The sequence below is a fragment of the Mus pahari genome, chromosome 5, assembly GCF_900095145.1.
Source record: "Mus pahari chromosome 5, PAHARI_EIJ_v1.1, whole genome shotgun sequence".
NCBI classification, from domain to species: Eukaryota; Metazoa; Chordata; class Mammalia; order Rodentia; family Muridae; genus Mus; species Mus pahari.
Window position 1 is genome coordinate 47,182,890 of NC_034594.1, and position 22,256 is coordinate 47,205,145.

The 22,256-nt window shown below is 33.3% G+C and overlaps 1 protein-coding gene across 6 annotated transcripts in view; it reads right to left on the reverse strand.

Annotated features, from left to right (window-relative positions):
• Erbb4 (erb-b2 receptor tyrosine kinase 4) overlaps positions 1 to 22,256 on the reverse strand; it is a 1,014,420-nt gene that overhangs the window by 345,896 nt on the left and 646,268 nt on the right. For all 6 annotated transcript variants that reach the window (XM_021197417.2, XM_021197414.2, XM_021197418.2 and 3 more), the window contains exon 4: positions 9,287 to 9,421. In XM_021197417.2, the coding sequence (XP_021053076.1) occupies positions 9,287 to 9,421 (135 nt within the window). The remainder of the gene's footprint in view (positions 1 to 9,286; positions 9,422 to 22,256) is intronic.

Genomic DNA, 22,256 nt, shown 5'->3' on the forward strand with positions numbered 1-22,256 from the left:
GAGAGAGAGAGAGAGAGAGAGAGAGAGAGAGAGAGAGAGAGAGAAATTTAACTGTTTTTCTTAATTTATCATTTTTATTATAATGTTAATATATCCAGGCTTAGAATTATTTGGATATTCACAAATACAAGAACACACATCTTTCTGTGAGGATATAAAATACCAAATAGTGGAATATCACAAAATATATTTTACTTTTTTTCTTGGATATTTTCTTTATTTACATTTCAAATGTTATCCCTTTTTCTGATTTCCCCTCTGCACACCCCCTATCCTATCCCCCTTACCCTGCTTCTATGAGGGTCTCCCACCCACTTACCCACTCCTTCCTCAAGGCCCTAGCATTCCTCTACACTGGGGCATCAAACCTTCACAGAACCAAGAGCATCCTTTCCCATTGATGCCAAATAAGGCCCCTTCAGCTCCTTCAGTCCTTCCCCTAACTCCTCCCTTGTGGGTTCCTGTGCTCAATGATTGGCTGTGAGCATCTGTGTCTGTATTTCTCAGGATCTGGCAGAGCCTCTCAGGAGACAATTATATCAGGCTCTTGTTAGTAAGCACTTCTTGACATCCACAACAGTGTCTGGGTTTGGTGTCTTCATGTGGGATGGATCCCCAGGTCAGGCAATCTCTGGATGGCCTTCCCTTCAGTCTCTGCTACACTCTTTGTCCCTGTATTTCCTTTAGACAGAAGCAATTTTGGCTTAAAATTTTGTAGATGTGCGGGTGGCCCCATCCCTCAACCGGGAGACCATGCCTAGCCTTTGGATATGGTCTCAACAGGTTCTCCCTCCACTTTGTAGAGTATTTCAGCTAATGTCATCCCCGTGGGGTCCTGGGAGGCTCTACTTTTAACCAATTCAAATAATATTAATTCATCTTCAGATACCAACACACACTATTACTGACACCAAGAAGCACTTGCTGAAAGGAGCTTAGTATGGCTGAGAGATTCTACCAGCACCTGACCAATACAGATGTGGATACTCACACCCAACCATCGGACTAAGCCTGAGGACCCCAATGGAAGAGCTAGGGGAAGAACTGAAGGAGCTGAAGGGGATTGAAACACCATAAAGAAGAACAATATCAACTAACTGGACCACCCAGAGCTCCCAGGGACTAAAATACCAACCAAAGAGTATACATGGAGGGAGCCATGGCTTGTCTGTCATCAGTGTGAGAGGAGGCCCTTGGTCATGTGGAGGCTTGATGCCCCAGCATTGGGGGATGGATGCTAGAACAGTGAGACTGGAGTGGGTGAGTTGGTGGAGAATCAGCCTCATAGAGGCAAAGGGGAGGGGGGAGAAGGGGGTAGGATTGAGGGTTTGTGAAGGAGAATCATTGAAATGTAAATGAATAAAATGACTAATAAAACATTTAAAATGTAATTAAAAGATAACTAAGTTGAAGAAATAAATAATTAAATGGGTAAAAGATAACTAATTATGCTTAATGTTTATTATTAAAGGGAATATAAATACTGAGTTTAAATTTAATATATATCCTGCAGGGTATGCTCCATAATAGGATTTTCTAATCAGGTTCCAGCATAGTAATCTTATAGGAAACTGTTGCTATATAAATCTGCCTTCAAATCAACAAAGGAACTTTAAAAACAGAATACCATAGTTATGTTCCCTTTAAAAGAGAAAATCAAAACATTGAGTTTGTTAAGAAATGCAGAGAGGGCAGGGAGAGTGGCTGTTACTAAGTCCTCTTTTAATTTTACACTCACTTCTACAGCTGAAGTCCCATAGACACTCACACACTGATAGCAATAGAATTTAATATCCAACCCTTCCCCATGGACAAGGCATCCAAACAAAAACTTAACAAACACTGGTGCTGACAGATGTTATAAACCAAATGAACGTAACAGATATTTACAGAACATTTGTACATAGATTTTCATTTCTGTAAGGAGAGTATTGGCAATCTACTTTTAATACACCAGTTTGCTGATTTCAGTATGTATAGGGAGGACAATGTGAAAAATTATTTGTTGAGTCCATTGTGCACTTGAGGACAATCTCTATATTTTACTCAAAAGGATATCCTTTCTTTTTTTGCACCTTGTTGAAATTTCTCTAAAACTGAACACACATGTGGACACAAGGCAAGTCTGGACAGATACAAGAAAATTGAAGTAACTCCCTGTCAGTCCACCATGGATTAAAGCTGGATATCAACAACAGAAAGCTTACAAACTAATAGAAACTGAGTAACTCTGTACTGGATGATAAATGGGCCAATACGGGAATAAAAATATCAAATACTTTTGAGAATTTAATGTAAATTAATACACAGAATACCCAAATCTTTGGGAGACAAAGAAGGTGGTGCTAAGAGGGAATTCATAGAACTAAGTGCCTACATGAAGAAGGAGGAAGAGGAGGAGGAAGAGGAGGAGGAGGAGGAGGAGGAGGAGGAGGAAGAAGAGAAAAACAAAGGAGAGGAGAAGGGAGGAGACCTTATATTAGCAGCTTAACAGCACACCTGAAAACTCTAGAACAACGTGATAAGCAACTTAACAACAAACATGAAGGCTCCAGAACTAACTAAATAAACATACTCAAGAGGAGTAGAAGACAAGAAATCAGCAAACTGAGGGCTGGATTCAATAAAACAGAAACAAAGAGAACAATACAAATAAACAATGAAACACATAGATGGCTCTGTGAGAAAATGGAAAAGATAGGCAAACTCTTATACAAACTACCTAAAAGTCACACAGAGAATATCCAGTTTAATCCAACAATAATAAAACTACAACGAAAACCATGGATTAAAGCTGGAAATCAACCATAATAAAACCAGAAAGGAAAAGGCAGACATAACAGACACCAAGAAAATCCAGAGAACCATAAGGCTATGAAATTAGAAATTAGAAAAATCTGAAGAAATTAAGACATTACATAATATATACTCATACATGTATAATTATTTATAATAAATAGTAGTTAAACTCTTGACAAATATATACTTTCAGATGAGCTAGGTAAGGTCTCCATTACATTAAGAAAGACAAATTTTTCTGCTCTGGTGACAGGAAGTGAACTTAAGAACTGCTGAGAAATAAATTACTCCTTTCTAGAATTCAGAAATTAATCATAATTACTTATTTCATAGACTTTATTTATTTATTTATTTACTTACTTACTTACTTACTTATTGCTTAAAATGTTGACTGATAATAATATATCATCATACAGAATTATAGAATGAAAACAGGATCTCTTTGGAAAGTTTTGTTCCTAGGGGTCAATCAATACACTTTGGTGTCCAAAAAAGGAGCAAGAGGACCCCAGCTGGAAGTGAACTAAGTTTACTCTGCATCATGCCCTCAAGTGCTAACTCTGAGAGTGCACTAACCCAGGACCCTCTATTTATGTTGTAGAGACAAGTGCCTTCACAGTTTTAGGACCTCAATTCAGTTGTTGTTGTTGCTGCTGTTATACAATTTGATTATATTGTTAATCTTGTACAGTAAAATTGAACATCTGCCATATTTGACAATGGGGCAGGGGTGTATCTCTTTAGGGCAGCTTTCCATACAGAATGGGAAAGTACCTTATCTCTAACATGAATATGGGCATTTTTGCAACATTTTTGATCTTTTATATTTTCATCTTATTTTTAACTGTTTTTAAAGTTTAAATTACTATTCGCATACATAGTTACATATTTCTCTCTCTTTGCCCTCTTTTATTGAAAATAGATTCATTTCTTACATAATATATCTGTATTATGGTTTGATTTCCCTCTATTCCTTCTATTTGGTTTCTCCTAACCTTGCTTTTTATCTGTATCCACTCCCTTTCTGTCTTTCATTTAAAAGTCAGGCCTCTAAGAGATTAGACAGATCCTCAACTGCTCATCTCTTGTCAACAAATGATGCTTCCAATACCAGGATTGGATCGCATCTAATTGTGTTGTTGGCTAAGGTGTTCCACGGAAACCTCCAAACCCAGGCTGTTATAAACAAGAGGTTATTTTACACAAACTCACAATGCCTACATAAATCGCTGACAATGGAGAAGTTGAGCTGGTGCATACATAGAGCCTTCGGCCCTATGTGATAACATCTTCGGTACAGGAAGCTGCTGTGCATGCTACCACAGCAGAAACATAAAACAAACTGAGCCGCAAATTGTGTATCTATAAAGGTGTTCAAGATATGCTAGAGCAATGGTGAGACAAAGCTTGTTGGAGTAACAACCCATATCTGATATGACGTAAGCTTCTCTACAAGAGGTGACTCATATCAGATGCTGATTAGCAGACCACAAATAAGAGAATAGATACCTAAGAACCTAGGGTAAATCAATTACTATCGTTCTAAAAAAAAAAAAAAAAGTACTGCTAAAATGGCTCTAAATGATATTCTGATATACTCATAGATAAATGCCAGTTATCACCAGAGAGATTCATCCTGCAGCAGATGGAAATAGACATGGAGAACTATAGTCAGATAATCTAGAGAGAGACAGAACTTAGAACACTCAGCCATAAATAGGGTGTGTCCATTAAATCCTTCCGTTCTGAGCCCTGCAGGTACCATGGAAGAGGAGGCAAAACAAGAATAAGAATCAAAGGGGATGAAGGTCACAAAGAAAACAAGGCCCTCTAAATCAACATGATCAAAGGTCATATGAACTCACAGAGACTGAGAAAGCATGGCATACCTTGCAGCCCCAGTACCTCTCATTATATAATATTGCTTAAGTCTAGAGACTTTCTGGGATTGCATGAATTATGAAACAGTCAGACTCTAGTACTTGGGCCTTCCTTTGGGCTTATTTCTTCTTGTTGAGTCTTGTCCAACTTCGAGGTGGTAGGTTATTTTTTATTTAATCTTATTATATTTTATCTCACTATACTATTTTTTCTTTTTTATTTATTATTATTTTCTTTATTTACATTTAAAATGCTATCCCGAAAGTTCCCTATACCCCCCGCCCCTGCTCCCCTCCCCACCCACTCCCACTACTTGGCCCTGGCCTTCCCCTGTGCTGGGTCATATAAAGTTTACAAGACCAAGGGTCCTCTCTTCCCAATGATGGCCTAATTGGTCAGGTAATATTGTTGTTGCACCTACAGGGTTGCAGCCCTCCAAAACTCCTTGGGTACTTTCTCTAGCTCCTCCATTGGGGGCCCTGTGTTCCATCCAATAGCTGACTGTGAGCATCCACTTCTGTGTTTGCCAGGCACTGGCATAGCCTCACAAGAGGCCGCTATATCAGGGCCCTTCAGCGGAATCTTGCTGGCATGTGCATTTCACTTTCTAATTAACAACACAGTTGACACGTGGTATTATTGTTTTCTACTGTAAAACAGATTCATAGATTGTATGTTGGTTTGTTTCAATAACATTTTGTTAGGAATGTTGTATGTACCTGAGTTCAAAAACAACTTTTAGGGAATTAAAAGTTTTTTAACCGCATGAAATTTATATAAAAAAAAAATGTATTTTACAGTAGTTTTCACAAGGCTACCTCTTGGTCTTGTGTAAATAAACTTAGGTTTCCCAATGTGTTTTACATTTTCCCCCTAATTTATGTTCTGGCGTTAAAATATTAAACAATCATGTAATTTGATTACATGTATGATTTACATAAATTTGGCCTGTCTATACTTGTCTTGATTGTATATTAATTGTATGCCAAAGCACAATATAAAAAAGTACATCTATTTCATATAAATACTTTAATATCTTAGGTGTTACAAGAGTAATATTATAATAAATATGGTTAAATTCTATTTTGAGACTTGATTCTCTTCTAGCTCAAGAAAGTTTTCAGACAATGTAGTGTTTAATGTTTGGAGGGGGCAATTATTACCTGGATAAGGTTCAGTAAAAATATAATAAAATTTACCAATTAAAATTTTTTGAACATCTCATTTAGAGAAATGCTTGGTTATGAACTTCTGCCAGTGAAGGTGATACTATATGCAAATATGTCAATCTCCCATTCTAGTTCTTTTGTATGCTAGCATTTCCTTTTGGAAAATAATTTAGGTATGTGATACATGTGATAACTATGTATTATTTTAATATGTTTTAAAGGTTTTAAGTTTTAACAGGTATAATAGGCCTTTCCTTTATACTTTAATTAAATATCAAATGAGTTCTAACAACAAACATATTTCTCTTTAAAATATTTTCCATAATTTTATTATGAATTAGTAAAAACTAAAAATATACCTAAGAATATGTTATAAAATATTTTCAATAATCATTTTTAGGGAGTATTCAGGATTATTTTCACTATCCCTGGATTTTTGAGCCATCAACAAAGTTTGGTATATTTTCTCTATATTGAATTCAGGCCTAATAATTGATTGGGATTACATAGGATGGATAGATTGTTTTTAATAAGGTGGCCATTTATACTAGATTAATTTTATCAATTTATGAGCATGGGGAGTTTTTTGTTTTAATTCTTTGATATCTTCCTAAATTCATTATTTGAGTTGTTGTTACTTAAAGTTTTTATTTTACATAATAGTTTTGTTTGTGTGTTTGTGAATGGATTATTTCCCTGTTTTACTTTTCAGTATGGATGTCATTGGTATGGAGAAAAGTTGGTAGTTTTATGTCTTAATTTTGTATATTTCTACTTTGCTAAAAATATTTGTCTGCTCAAAGATCTTTATGTGGCATCTTTACATCATCTATACATATAGAGACCCCTTTCCCATTAGCATAACCTTTATTTGTTTTCTTATCTTCTCACTCTAAGACTGTAGGCACTATTTTGGATTATCGATTGTATAGGAATGATATTAGTGGAAACAATTTGATGTTTTCCACATCTAGCATAATGTTGTATACAGTTTTGTTATTTGTATATTTTATTAAGTTTAGGTATACTCCCTCCATCACAAGTTCCTCCACATCCTTTATTAGGAAGAGATGTCAGATTTCATTAAATGCCTTTTCTGCATTTAATGACATGATCATATGATTTTTGCCTTAGAGAATATTTATGAGATGGACAACTTTGTTGATTTACATAGGTTGAACCATCTCTTCATCTCTGGAATCAAACCTCAGGGAGAGTATTTTTATTGGAATATGATTCTGATGAGTATTTTCAAGCATGATTAAGACTTATGTCAAGCAAAAGAAGAAAGGAACTACTTTCTAAACTAGAAACCTCAGTTTATCAAGCTGGAAAACAGGCACAATGTTACTGAGAACACCAAAACACTTGATTTTATATAGTGTTACTCACATTGACAGCGTTGCAGTTCTTGGAAAGAAATCTAGTGTGCTTATTATTATGACTTATAACAAGAAAAGCAATTAAGCAAGTAAGATGCATAAGATTCTTAAAATTATGTGAGAGAAAATTTAAAACCATTTGACCATGAATGTATATAATTTTATTAATATTAATTATCCGTTAAAATAATTTTTATCAAGAACCAATATAAGAATCAAATTATAAAATAATTATAATATGATATTATAAACCAGAAATCACAAATTATATCTATATCTATATCTATCTATCTATCACTATATGTACATATACATACATATATATATATATATATATATATACACATTGATTTTTCTTTAACACAAAAACTATAAAAATTAACGTTAGCAATTAGTTAATTATTTTCAGATCTAATATACAGTAGATGAAATGACTTACTATCTAAAGCTATGTAAGTAATAACATTTTGACAGCAATTGATGGGCAATCTGTAAAGGACCATTGATTATGAGCCCTTTCTGCATTTTTAATTTTGGCATCAGAAATTTTACATGCAAAACAAAAAGTCCAGTCACTGTTGCCTAATTATCGGCACAATCATCCAAATTAGCCCTCCAAAAGAACAGCACAAAGCAATACCATCTGTGAATGTGTTCTAACCCCACAGACCTTTTCTGCTTCAAACCCTGTAAAGGCAGTGGGATGATTTCCTTCTGGCTTCTGATGCAGGCTTTATTCTTACATGATCTTGTTTATACCTTAAAGGCCAGTCATTTTGAGAATCTGAGAGTCAGCAAGCCTTTCCCTCATTCAACCAATACAACCTCTACCCTATGTAATATGCTCATATTGCAGGCCACCTGAAAACAATAGTCATTTCTAAACCACATCTTTTCCATTGTTAGAACAAGCAGATTTAAAATGAAAAAAGAAAAAAAAACTGTACATGAAATTTTACCTGGTAGGTAACTTGAAAACTACAAAGAAAGAATCTCATACAAATTTCTTTTTAAAGATGACAAGAAAATTATGTTATCCTACTTTCACAAAAAAAAAGGCTCTAGCCTTTTATTAAAAACACAGCTGCCAGTTTTGATCAAATACATTCATATTTCCCCATTATGTTATTATGGCCATCATGAAATTTAATAATTGTCCCTTGGAGTTTGATTTCCCATAAAAGCGTCATAACACAATCAGCACTATTGCAAATAATTATGGAACTATGTGGAGACAGTTATGATTTCAGGTGGGAAATATATAATAACAGATGAGAAATTTAAAACCCAGGTTAATACTTGATAAAGATTCAGTTCTCATACAAATGTCAGTACTAATAAATGTGTGACAACAAAAGCTGCTTTATAAAAATGAGACAACCCAGGCAGAATCATTGGCAGAGACTTCAGTGATAGTTCAGAAACTATTTGTTTAACAATTCGTTTAACATTTCATCATATTAAACACTATTAATTTGATAAATCATCTCATGTGGAAATAGCATAAAACCCTTAAGATAGAAAGAATTCAATAGTTTATATTTTATTAAATAATAAGAAGGTAAAAGTGTTTCTCATATGTGAAGTCTTTAATGACTCATATTACATTATTGAGAATTGTTATAAAACATTACCAGTGGGGAATTAGGGAGAAATTATGGTTTGAGAATTTGGGGTGCTAGTCAGAAATTTGCTGTATGACATAAAACTGAAGGAAGACACTACTGAGCTTTTTAATAGATTCAGTTGTTAAAATATCACTAGTGGCATGCTGAACAAGTTGTTCACTATCTTACAGGGTAAAAATAACATTTGATGACATTACAGAGTATGATATGGGCTGTTGACATTGTTCATCAGGTAGATTCTAGACCTCAAGTTAATGACCTGATTTCAATCCCCATGCCCTATATGCTGGATGAAGAGTACCAATTCTCCCAAGTTGTCCCATGGCTTTTATGCATGAACCATGACACACAGACAGACAGATAGAAACACTCACAAATAAATAAATGAATACATGTATAAAAAGGATGAAGGGATGATAGTACTTACATCCAGAGCTTCCATTTGTTGACACCAGAGTCATGTTCGAAGGCCAGGGATTCCGAACAATATCTTGCCAGTGTATAGTGTCAGCATAACATAGGAATTTGTTCTGGTCTACATAGACTCCACCATTTAGTATCTCTGTATTGGAAACAAAAGCAACCATCAAGTTGTTTATTAAAGATGTTAGCCAACAGAAAGGCATCATTCCATTTTTTCAATGTTAGGCACAATAGGAGCCAGGATTCTTCTGAAAATATTTTCATTGATTCACTTGCCTATATATCAACACTTGAAGAGGTTGAAAAGTACAGACTAAACCATTAACTAATCCCATATATGTAAATAAACCCTTAACATTTTGATAGATAATTTTAGTTTCTGTAACTTTACCATGAATGTGATATAATATCATATGTAATATTTCAGTCTGCTACTTTGTTTTAATATTAAATATTAAGCATGAATAATTATTATTTAATTTAATGATAAAATAATATACCAGAGTATGAACTAATTAGTATTATTTAATAAAACTCTTGTTATTTTTCTTTAGTTATTAAAATAAATGTCAAAAAATGTAATTTCATATCCATAGACACTGAAAATTCTCAAGACTTTTGATACACATTTTCAAAAGTGCCATTCTTAGGTCTAATACAATTTGACATTTAATAAAGGTCACATATTATTAATTAGCATAAATAAAATAAATGTTCTATTATAAAATATTCTCCCATCTAAAATACAATCAATGTCATCTAAAAGTGTATCAAATATGAAGAATAATGCAAATCAAAATATTATGTCATTTTTCTTTGGCACTGAAACCTAGGAATGAGATAAAAATCCAAGAAAGCTACGATTTACGCAGTTTTCTATTATACAGGTAATACTGATTAGCTAAAGAATTGCCAAGAAATGAATGGATAAAGAAAATCTGTTGTTTATACAAAATGGTACTTTGTTCAGCTATGAAAAATAATAAAATTATGGCATTTGCTTGAAGTGTTACTTCAGACTGATATTAAATGAAATGTCAAATGCAGGAAGATAAATATCAATATTTGTTTCTTATTTGTGGAACTTAGATATTCTGTAGCAAGACAAGAACATTCATGGGTATGAAGAGAAAGAGATATGGGGAACAAATTAATAGTAATTGGGTGGAGAATAAGGGAGAATAAGAATAAAGATAATGAAAGTACATGATATACCTGTATAAAATATCTGTGATATTATTCATTATGTGATGAATATCATTAAAATGTGCTAAATCTAAAATTTTAAATGTATTTCATTGTTCAAAAATAATATCTTCACTGGGTACTTTGTGAAAGCATGAGGAAACAACAGCTTACAGAATTACTACTTCCCAATAAATCCCGACCAGTCAGAAGAGAGTAGTGCAGAGAGAGTCATGTTCCTAAGTAGCCTTGAGAGTCATCTTCCTTGTGCAGTTCTTCAAACTATTTTTAATATTGTTATTGTCTCCCATTTGTGTGTCTGGACCAAGCTAAATATTTAAAAGATTTCTTAAGCTAGTGTGAAATGAATGGATAGAGGAATACTTGACAACGCTAATATTTGAGGATACAAAATTGGTGGCACATCCAAAGAACCTTTGTAAGCATAAAACACTCAAGATTTATTTTACATTTTTCAAAGAGTTCCACTTTCAAACTGAGACCCATTCTCATTATCAGTCTTTTCACTGCCTGTTGGTTCCAGTTTTTTACGAGAGAAGAAAAAAGGGAACAAAGAGAAATTAGATCATTGTTCTTGCTCTAACACCTAGTTCATTATTTTTCATGAACTGAGCATCCAACCTTCTTCAGAGCAGATGGGAAATGTAAGGAAGATTATAAAATCATTTCTGTATTAATGTTTGGCATTAAGTTTCTATATGAAAATGTGTGCATGTCTTCCTAATAGCTTTCTCATGAGATACTTGGTGATACTCTTAGGCTCTAGGAATAACTCTTCATTAGGTTAAAAGAAAGAATATTCTGACTGTTCTCTAGGGAATGAAAGTTATCTTTCAATTTACATTTGGAAAACTTCTACAAAAAAGATACAAAGATTGAGGTGATAATTCAAACATTATGAAAAGAAAAGTTATTCTTCATGAATAATATTTTCATTCAAATTGTTCACATGGAAAAAAACATACTCTTCATTTCCTACTTCCTATCAGAATATTCCCAAATAGACTCAGATTGTATTATGATGAATGATAGTCTCATCAAATTTCCTTCTTCAGCAGAATTAATCAACTACTATTATTTACATTTGTTTCTTAGAAATATTACATTGGAGAGCTTGGCTTCATAGAAAAGTGATTCAGAAAAGAGACAAGAATAATTGCAAAACAAGCTTACCGATTAAAATATCAAATTAAGACATAATCATGATCAATCTGGATAATATTTTGGGCTTGAGAGATCTGAAAGCAAGCATTTCTTCCCGGCAATTCTAGTCAGGAGAGTTATTCATTTCTACTTTTGAATAATGAATAGTTTCTCTGTTTTGGCTGAAATAGCCTTTAATCTTTATGATGTATACCTTTTTCTACTTTGAATGTCAAATTCCCACAGTCTGAAAACAGGTTTTCATTGACATTTATAGGAATGTACTAATGAACAAATGATGATACATTTTAAAACAGGTCTATCAAAATATTTTCAGGAAATAATGTCATAATTGTTTTAAATATGCTTTATAGTTCTGTCTGATTTTATAACTATGAAAATGCAAGGTATTAACTTAGTATTGAGAAAATACTTGATTAGTTTAATATTTCAAGAAAGTTCTATGGAATGGTTTCTCACACAGAAGAATATATTAACAAAAGAATAACCTCAAGTTTGCACAATGGTTGACTATGAAGGTTTCAAGTTAGTGCCAGATAGAACAAAAAGTTACAAATAGATTTAAATAAATAATAAAATTTAGTAACATACAACAGTAATACGTTTATTCATTTCATTGATCATATATTTGAAAAAAAGACAATCTGTTTTATAATCAAAGTTTCCTTTCTCATAATATAAATATAAAGTAATAATTAAATTTTAGAATCTAGACATAAAAAACAAATTTATATGCAAAAGGAAGAGAGGAAAGACAATGAATACCTTTGATGGACAGTCAGACAAAGAGGTTTAGGTAGACTGTAGTGATGGAAGTGTCAAATCAGTAAAGAAGTTAAATGTAGTCTTAGCTCTGTGGACTGATGTCAACACATAGCATAGTAAATGTAGAATGACTCAAGGAGAATCTTGGTCGTTTAATCAGTGATCAGAAAAAAGGCTACTATGAGCCCTTTCAATGTATTGTATGAAAATATGTCCTACAATTTTCAAAAAAGAAAAAACCCTAATTCTGATTAATGAATGTTAAGTTGCATTAATATCATGTAAACATAAAAGTATCATGTTACTGAAAAATATTATTAAAAAACATAAGCTGTATAATTTTATGCCAACACTAATCAGTGAAATTCTTCTGTAGCTCCTCTCTATAATTTGAATTGTGACTAAGTAAAATTAATGTTAAAATTTAGCCTTTCCCATGATTAGCTTATATGACATCTCTAATCCTGTGTTTAAATTAGGAACTAATCATTTGCTTGTCAAGATTGTATCCCACTATCTGATATTAATATAAGGAGTTACAGAGTAGACATTCACTAGTCTAAAATTCTATAGCTAGTAGAATGTATTTCATATAAAGTAAACCAAGCAAACACATATATGTATTATTAGTATGTAATTTTTATGTTTAAATTCTTATTAACTGAAATAAAATAAATTTTATTATACAAAATGTCCATAATTTATAATATACAAAATTACTCTAGGTGGTATGTTTGATCTTTACATGTTACTTAAACTTTTTTTAGTAATATTAAAATAAAACCTGTTCGATACATCAAACCCAGTTATTAGCCACTACTTGAACAAAAGTGACTTTGAGTTATTCTAGTTTATCCAAATGTCCTTAAACTTACACAATTTACATAGTACGTACTATTGGAAAGCTTAAGTTATACTGTAATAATCAATCCTGAGTCTACCTGATAAAGCTTCTAAAATTATTTTTAGGAAGTTACAAAGAACAGATAGGAAATTTGAAAGAGAACATGAGCAACTTATATCTTTAAATCCTAAAACAAGACCATTTGAATGCACTTTGCCTTTAAATATCTTTTCATGTGTCAGACAAAGGTAAGGCTTTTGTTATTTAAGTAAATTCTTCTGATATACACTTTCCCAGAAACTAGTTATTATAGTGAATTGCCAGCTCATTTCTTTTAATAGAATCATTGACATTTTGCAAATATATTCCTTCAAAAAGAAATTGTGGTATAATACTTGTATTTGTCTATGACCTATATGAAATAGCCTAATTGTGATGTGACATCCTTACTAAAAATACTGATGAATGTGACCTCCCAGTAGTTTTAGGAAGCTGAAAGTATTTCTCCAACCCAATATTCTATTTCTAATTACTATATAAAAAGTGGCTGAAACTCTCTTCTTTTCAAAACAGATTTTATAATAGTAAATGCAGTTACCCATGACACTTTCGTCTCTATAGTGGAATTGGTAGTAAATATGCCTCAAAGTACTATTAACCCCGATGATATAATAAAAATCTAATAAACGGGACTGAAATAGTTTACATCAATCTCTGGCTGTGTATATAAATGTCTCATTTTGTAGGAGTGCACCATACAGGTTAGGTTTAGAATGCAAATGACCATGAAAAGACAGGTTAAAAGCAGCATCACGCTTCTCTAGTTACAGTGCAGACATCTTAATATTGAATATATTAGACTTATATCACATCACCTAGTCAAGATAAAGCATACAACCAAGAAGTCAAAATTCCAAGACACACAAAGGCCATTTTCAAAGTGAAGCTACACAATCATTTATGGGGATTTCTCAGAGACAAAGCAATATATCTTTCTCACTGTCATCAACTTAAGCCACAGGAGTCTGTTGGCAGATAATGATACAGAAGTAATATAGACCACATCATCCACCTGTGATACTTAATACATCATCTCTGGACTTGGTCTATGGATTCCTCTATCTTTCCCAAACCCAGACCTTTCAGCTGGGAGCACAATGAATTGCCGCTACCCCACCGGGTCAGCCCTCAAGGTTCATTATTAATAAGCTGAGACTCTAAAGGCTAATGAGAACCGGGTGCTCGAAGAGACAATGGCTCATTCATCATCAATCAAGCTTTGAAGTTTTTATACAGATGATTTAAGGAGAGTTGAAGTGTGCAAAATTGAAATGTCACATTTGTATTGGGAGGGGTTTGAGGGTGATAATGTAAATGAGTGATGTAACCCTCTATCTTTCAGCTCGGTGATCAGAGTCAAAAGCTCATGGATGCGAATACCAAATGTGAGAAAGTAACAGGGGACAGTCTTTCAAGCAGAGCAGGGCAATTTAAAGAGGAAATTTCTAGACCCGTTGGCTGAAAATCAAATAATGGAGAATAAAAGCAAAAACACAGTGATTTCAATTGGATAGAACTCAGTTATGTTCCCATAGTATCCTACTTATTCTCAAGGCCTCAGAATACATAAAAATAATCCTGAGCTTTCATTCTTTCAGTTTAAGTACAAGCTCTTTGGAGTGATGTGCTTTCGAACTCAGGTATGTGGAGGTCAGACATCCTTCATAGAACTATTTTAGCTATCATCTGACAAAGAGCACATGACTTCACACACTAGGTATTTTTGTTGGATACTTTTTTTATCTTCCTTATTTTTCTGTGGGCTCATCAAGAATAAGAATCATGAAGTACATCACTCTGTGTCCAAATTCCTAAGAAAATGCCAAAAATGTGAAATTCTGGATAAAGGTCCTTGCTGTCAAGCCTAGTGACCAGAATTCATTCCAGTATCACCAAACCCACATAGTGGAAAGAGAAAACTGATGGCTATAAATTGTTCTATGATCTCATATGCTTATCTGCATAGCAAATTAAGATCTATCAGTCATTGCTTCATTTCTTCATATTTAATTAATCATTATATGATGATAAAGGATCTTCGTAAGCTTTCATTTTATACCCAGTGATCCTCTGTAACTCAGAACCTATCATGTCATAACACCTGTCACATGAATCCTTCCTGCATACTAATAATACACTATAGGCTACAATATGCATGGATTGGTAGGTACATAGGTAGATAGATGACAAACAGATACGTCTTCCAATACTGAGTTTTGAAGTATAAAGAAAGCAAAGAATACTGAATCTGTGTAGTGAGATAATACTTTAAAATCTAATTTAACTTGCCAGTTGTATGATGTTTCTCATTATTTTGAGGTACAACCCTAACCTCTAAGATGGGGTTGCTAGAGACATAGAACTAATAAAACACTGTTTCTCTTTTAAGCTTGACTATTATTTAAATAATAGTTTACTCATCAGCATAATTTAGGCTTTTTGTCTCATCTATTTACATTAGCACTCTATTAGTTTGTAACAGACTGGAGATAAAAGAGACAGTTTTGTTTTTATATGTATTTCTGGTTAGGTGGGTCAAAGATATTACAGAGTATGCAATCATCCAGGTGCTGGATTCCAGTATATCTTGTTTCTACCAAAACCCTTTAATATAAAAACAAAACAAAACAAAACAAAACACAGACAGTTCAGCTAGTAAAAGGAATGCTTAGTATTGAAAACCTTGTGAAAAGGAATGAATGAGTTTATATGCTGACTCTTAATGACTGAAAGGAAATTTTCATTAAAAAATTATATTCTGTTGATCCTAATTAAATCACAGATAGTAGTAGAGAATCAAATTTCTTCTCTGATTTTCATATAACTACTATATGTTATACTTCAATGTCCCAAATAGTGATAGTAATAGGGAGACAAAGAGCTGTCATAAGGCAATAGACTACACACATGTCACTTTAACATCTTATTTCCCATAACATTATATCTGAAAATTTCTTCTGCCATCCTCACATTCGTTTCTGAATGATATCATGGTGGGTCTATTTCTGCATTGATGAGGAATACATACTTTCTCACTTAAGTTCCTGAGTGGTATTGCTATGTTATTCTAGAATAGGTCTCTGATGCAAATCTATGTCAAATACATGTTGTGTGCATATTTGGAAATGGAATTGATAGAATATAGTAATTATGTTTCCAAAGCAATCTTACCAAATTTTATTCTCGACTCTTTTTATATTTAGTTTTAGTTTTTTTATGTTATATTTTCTAATTGTCCATCTGATAAGCATGCAGTACTGTCAGTTTAATTTTCACTTTCCCAAAGAACTAACACACACCCCTTAAATACCATATTTGAAATGTAGTTTTAAGGAATAAGAAGGTCCATTTTTATTTTCTCCAAAAAAGTTCTTAGTATGTTATAAAAAAACTCTGAAACATTTGACATTTATCTGACTTTATTAAATTAGTATAGCAAATGCTATTCACCATAATTCTTTTGAGAGTAGAGGTCTGAGATAATATGTGCCAGCATTGGGGAATGCTAGGGTGCTGAGGTGGGAGGGGTGGGTGGTTGGGCAAGCACCCTCATAGAAGCAGGGGGGCCAAGGGAGGGGATGGGTGTTTAACACAGAAGGGGGATAACATTTGAAATGTAGGTAAATAAAATAACCAATAAAATTATATATAATACATATCTGTGTGACAAAGATCTTAAAAGTAAATTAAGCAATATTGACAATTATGTAAAAAACATGGATAGTGGATGATGCATGCTCTAATTTATAATAGGGAATCACTGCTGTGACAATCAGCGTGATCACAATTGAAGGTAGATAAGCAAACATGGGAGATTTAGTGGATTCTTGATATTGAAATCAAATAGTTCCTTACATAAAGCTCAAACGTTTTCATGTTCTATCTAGCAGAAACCCCTCATTGCAGACAATAATCCTCTTAAATAACGGCTCCAAGTTTCTAGAAAATGTAATTGCTTCAGTAGAAAAAACTAGCAGAGTTCAATGTTTTCATTTCCAATAGAGGGAGAGAGCCACACTAGTACCAGAAATGATTTGTCCATTTTACTTACAAGCTTTAATACAATAAGCCTGGGACATACTGCAAGGTCACTTTCTAATATCTCACCTACTATATTAGTTTACATTGTTTTAATAACTCTTCTCACAATTCATGATTTCTTCCCTTCTTTAGAAAAGATTTTTTTCATAGATGACAGTAATAACCACATCAATGTGTATGCTTATTTCTGGCAAGATAAAACTTGCAAATAAAAGATAAAGCAAGAAAAGAAGGATGATTTAATCTTGTAAAATGATTATTGGACTCTCAAATATATCAAGATTTTTAATCCTATACAAGAAACTATTAAATAGAAGTGTTTGGGGACTTGAATGATTCATAAAAAAAATTCTGCAATACAAACATTGAAAACAATGACAAAAATTATTAAAATAAGTAATGAAGGAATTCATGATACAATAATACACAGAAATTCTGAAATTCTATAAACTGTCACAATGCTCAGAAATATTTCAATATATTTTTGAAACTGTAAGGTTTATTATAAAGATTATAAATAAAATATTACATATCAAAATTAACTGAATGAACATCTACACAACCCAATGGACTTCTCTACAGTTGGAAAGGCAGCTGTATAGTTTTACATTGAATTTTAATAGAATCTATTGATATACATCTTTAAAGAAAGCCAAGAATAATTGACTATTTGAATAAGTGTAGTGATTCTGTGTGTATCTTAATTGTCAAAGCATGAAGTATCAATTACATGTGTGCCAAGGAAGACTAATATATTTATATTTTATATAAAGATTCAAGTTTATATGCAACCAGGGATGTGTCCTTTAGGTATCTATATATTGATTGTTTTAAATGACATATTAGGTATTTTTATTTGGTAACAGTATTTATTAACTCAGGTAATATATATTCCCTTTATTGCTTCTACTGACTTTAAATGATGGTAAGATGTGCTTAAGAGTTTTTCCTGAATGAGTTTTGACATTTCCTGGTGCTCTCTACAGCCTGTGCATAGCAGTTTGCTGCTTCACTGTTGAATAGAGTCAAGTTTGTTGTGGTTTCTTTCCCATGGTTTATGAATTGGACGTCTTAATATTCACTGCTGGATTTCATTGAGAAACCCAGATTATGTATGCAAAACCATGTTAACAGTTTAGGAGAATCTTTTATCTGGGACCTGATAGATTCTATAACACTATCACTTGTGTACTGTGCACCTAGTAAGCTAACCCTCTGAGTCATTTCTTATCACTGATCTAGCCACATTCTGTGAACACATTTTAAGCTCCCCCTCTTACTTATATATGATTCCCAGGTCACTGGTCATAAGGCCTCCATTTACAGTCTCCCTGTGAGCAAGTAACCAGAGTCCTTTCAATGGCCGGGATCTGCAGCTCTGCAGCATGCAGATGGGTGCTGAAGCATCTGAGTCACTTAGAGCAGTGGTAGGCTGAGACTTTGCCACACACTGCTTAACTTAATACTTTCTATTATATCAATAAAACAGAGAGCAAACAATAAATATGTAACAAGCATGCTGGAATAATAATGCAAGGTGGATGAGGAAAGTCTTTCGCACCTGAACAAAGAAGATACAGCTCTGTACTCCACTTACTTAGAAAATGGACTCAAAGACTTGAAGTTATAAACTTAACCTATTTGAAAAGCAAACTCATTAAAATTTTTAGTAACTATTTAGTAGATCTGCATATATTATTAGTACGAGAACTACACATTTCATTTTCTTGAACTGAAAAAGAAATATTTTGATATTGCTAATTTTTCATGTCACAGTAGCACAGACCATAACAAGCAATGATATGGCTACAAGTTCCAAATTCAGTAAAATATACTTTTTATTTTAGAGTTGTTCATGTTTAACAGATTGAATTAATGTCATTAAATTTTATTTTAGTCAATACAGATGCCTTGTAAGATTAGACATAAGGAAAACATCAAGAGCTAAAGAATCTAAGGTAAGATGGTCCAGTCACCTCAAAAATCCAGCACCTGATAAGAATATGCTCTCTTTCTGGGACACAGACAGGTAACCATGATTCTGAGATGTAATATATGTTCACATTAAGATATAGCATTATTCATCATTTCATAGTTTTGTTTCACTTATCTTTATAATGACGATTCTAACAGGAGAACACTCACAGCATGGCACTAAGGGCCAAAAGATTTAACCTGGAGATGCTCACTGCACAGTTACCTCTCGGCGAATGTCCAGTTACTGTGCAGTTAGTGCAAACAGACAGCAGGGACCACCCTCCAATCAGCATGTCTGTTTTTTTCTATTCTGGAAAGTAACTCTCTTTTATCCCTCTCATGAGCATCCTTTTGAAAGACAATGGGCATAGTTATTTTAAGTTAGAATATGTAAGTTTGTTCACTGGTTTATTAGGAAAACGATAAAACACTTGTGATGCATAGCTTACTTTTTTGTTGCAAATTATTTCAAGTTTCTGATGGTACACTCAAAAATTGATCATTTTGTAAGCTACGTTTTACTATTTTTATCCACTAAGATTCAAACAACTGATAGAAAAACAACTATAAATCCCTATGTATTTGAATAGCAAGCCAGATAGACTTTTTAACCTACTTATCTGAGTTTCACATTCTCTTTCAGGGACATATTATAGGTTCTAAGCACTCATAAAATTACTGGAGTCTTGAAATCAGCATTTTTTTCGGGGAGGGGTATGGGGAATCTGGTCCCCAAGAGGCATATAAGGCAAGAGACAATCATCAAGCAAGATGCCAAATGCCTCACACAGAGAACTCCAGTGAGGATTCTGGGGTCTGGCTAACTGGTCATTGTGGATCTCCTAGCAATAACTCTTCATGAATGCTCCCTCTACTAGACTATGCCTAATACTGTATTTCTCTTAATTAAGAAAATTATGCAGGCTAATTTTTAATGGTCTCATGTTACAGTTGAGAAAAATAATGTTTAGAGTGCTAACTAACTGACCCGTGTGTTCTAGACAACTGAGAGTCCAGCCTAAGTGTTGTTCTGGGATTGTAATTTCAAAGTGTTATTCCACGTTTCCTCTGTACAGGAAGGAATGGCTGGCAAAGAGAACGAAAATATAGTATAAGCAGAGTTGAGGCATACTCTGTCTTATGCTGTCTACTTGTAAGCATAATTAAGAACTCAGCAATTTCCCTGAAGCACTTTCCAAAAATATTTTATTGAGTTGAAAGGGAAAATTATGCTTTTAAGGGATTATTTCTACATGAGAAGCACTGCCTTTAAACTCTTGGCTCCGTTAGAGTGTCTGGACCACATCCCACCCTCATCACTGAAGGTGGATTCCTTTTGCCTCTGTCAAAAGTAGGCACACAGGAAAAGGCAGTACAATAAAACTTGAAGAATTCAGCCTACTTAAGGAAAAATCTTCTATTCACTAAAAAGATTGAGGTTTTTAAAGGCAATTTTATTATTTTCAAGTACTGTGGGAACTCTGTACAGAGTCCTTGTAGTTCTGGTTCATTGAATAAGGCAAAATGTTTTTTAATTATGGTACTCAAGTCAGAAGCCTTACAGAGTCTGTCTCTATGTCCCTTGCAATTTCTTTTCTTTTTTATTATTAATTAATTAATTTATTTATTTACATCCCAACTTGCAGAGTTCTTCCCCCATAACCCCTCCCCTTCACCTCTGAGACGGTGTCCTTAACTCAGGGCATCACTCTCCCTCCCTGTGGCATCAAGTCTCTACAGGATTAGGTGCATCCTCTCCCACTGAGGTCAAACTATGCAGTCCTTTGGCACATATGTGCCAGGAGGCCTCAGACCAGCCAAGGTATGCTCTTTGGTTAGGAAAACTGGGTAAATGCATTAAGGTGTTGGTTCTACTAAGAAATCTACATTTCAAGTATGGTGCTTCAACCACATTCACAGTTGTTGATGAATTAATACAAAGTAAAAATGAAATAACCTATGAATTAATAAGGCAAAATCACTAAAATTTGTTTTCTAATTAAACTTCATATTTGAATCAATTAAAAGCCAAATAAGGAGGAGCTTAATTGTTGGAAGAAAGAGAAGTTTAAAATTAAACGTAAGGGGTTTAATCAATGTGTCTTCAGTGTAGGCAAACTTGCAGGATTCTATACTTAAAGATTTTAAGAGAATACGATTGTTCTGGGACATATAATTTAAATGTGAACATTTGATGGTCAGTATATGTAAATGAATCTATTGTTGGCTATGTTTAGCACATGACTTTTCATTTATGTGAGTAAAGATAACTGAATTTATCTGAGAGTTTGAAGTATTTCACTGATTTTATTTACATAAATTTTATGAATGTCTTGCAACAAAGGTAAAAATTCAGAGACAATCTTATTCTACCACTAGTAAAATTATAGATTCACTTAACATATACATGTTTGTATATACGTAATTATTCTTTAAAATAGAAAGGCTGCACTACCTCTCATACAAAGTAATAATGTATATCAGAAGACATTCGTTACATTTCTCATGAAATTAAATACTTTGTGAATTCAATAATGCATAAACTACATATTTTATTATAAACTCATAAAAGTAAATATTGTAAATTTATATATACATATACACACACACACTCATGGTTAACTCAATTTTGTATACAAGTAATTATATATAGCTAGGAGATATTAAAAATAATATTACATTAAAATTAAACTTTAATGATCATTTCCAGCTACTTATCATCAGTAAATTTTTTAAATGGCTGGGTTAGATTAAAAGTAACTTAGGCCTGGCAAACACCGAAGTGGATGCTCACAGCCAGCTATTGGATGGAACACAGGGTCCCCAATGGAGGAGCTAGAGAAAGCACCCAAGGACCTGAAGGGGGCTGCAACCCTGTAGGTGGAACAACAATATGAACTAACCAGTACCCCCTGAG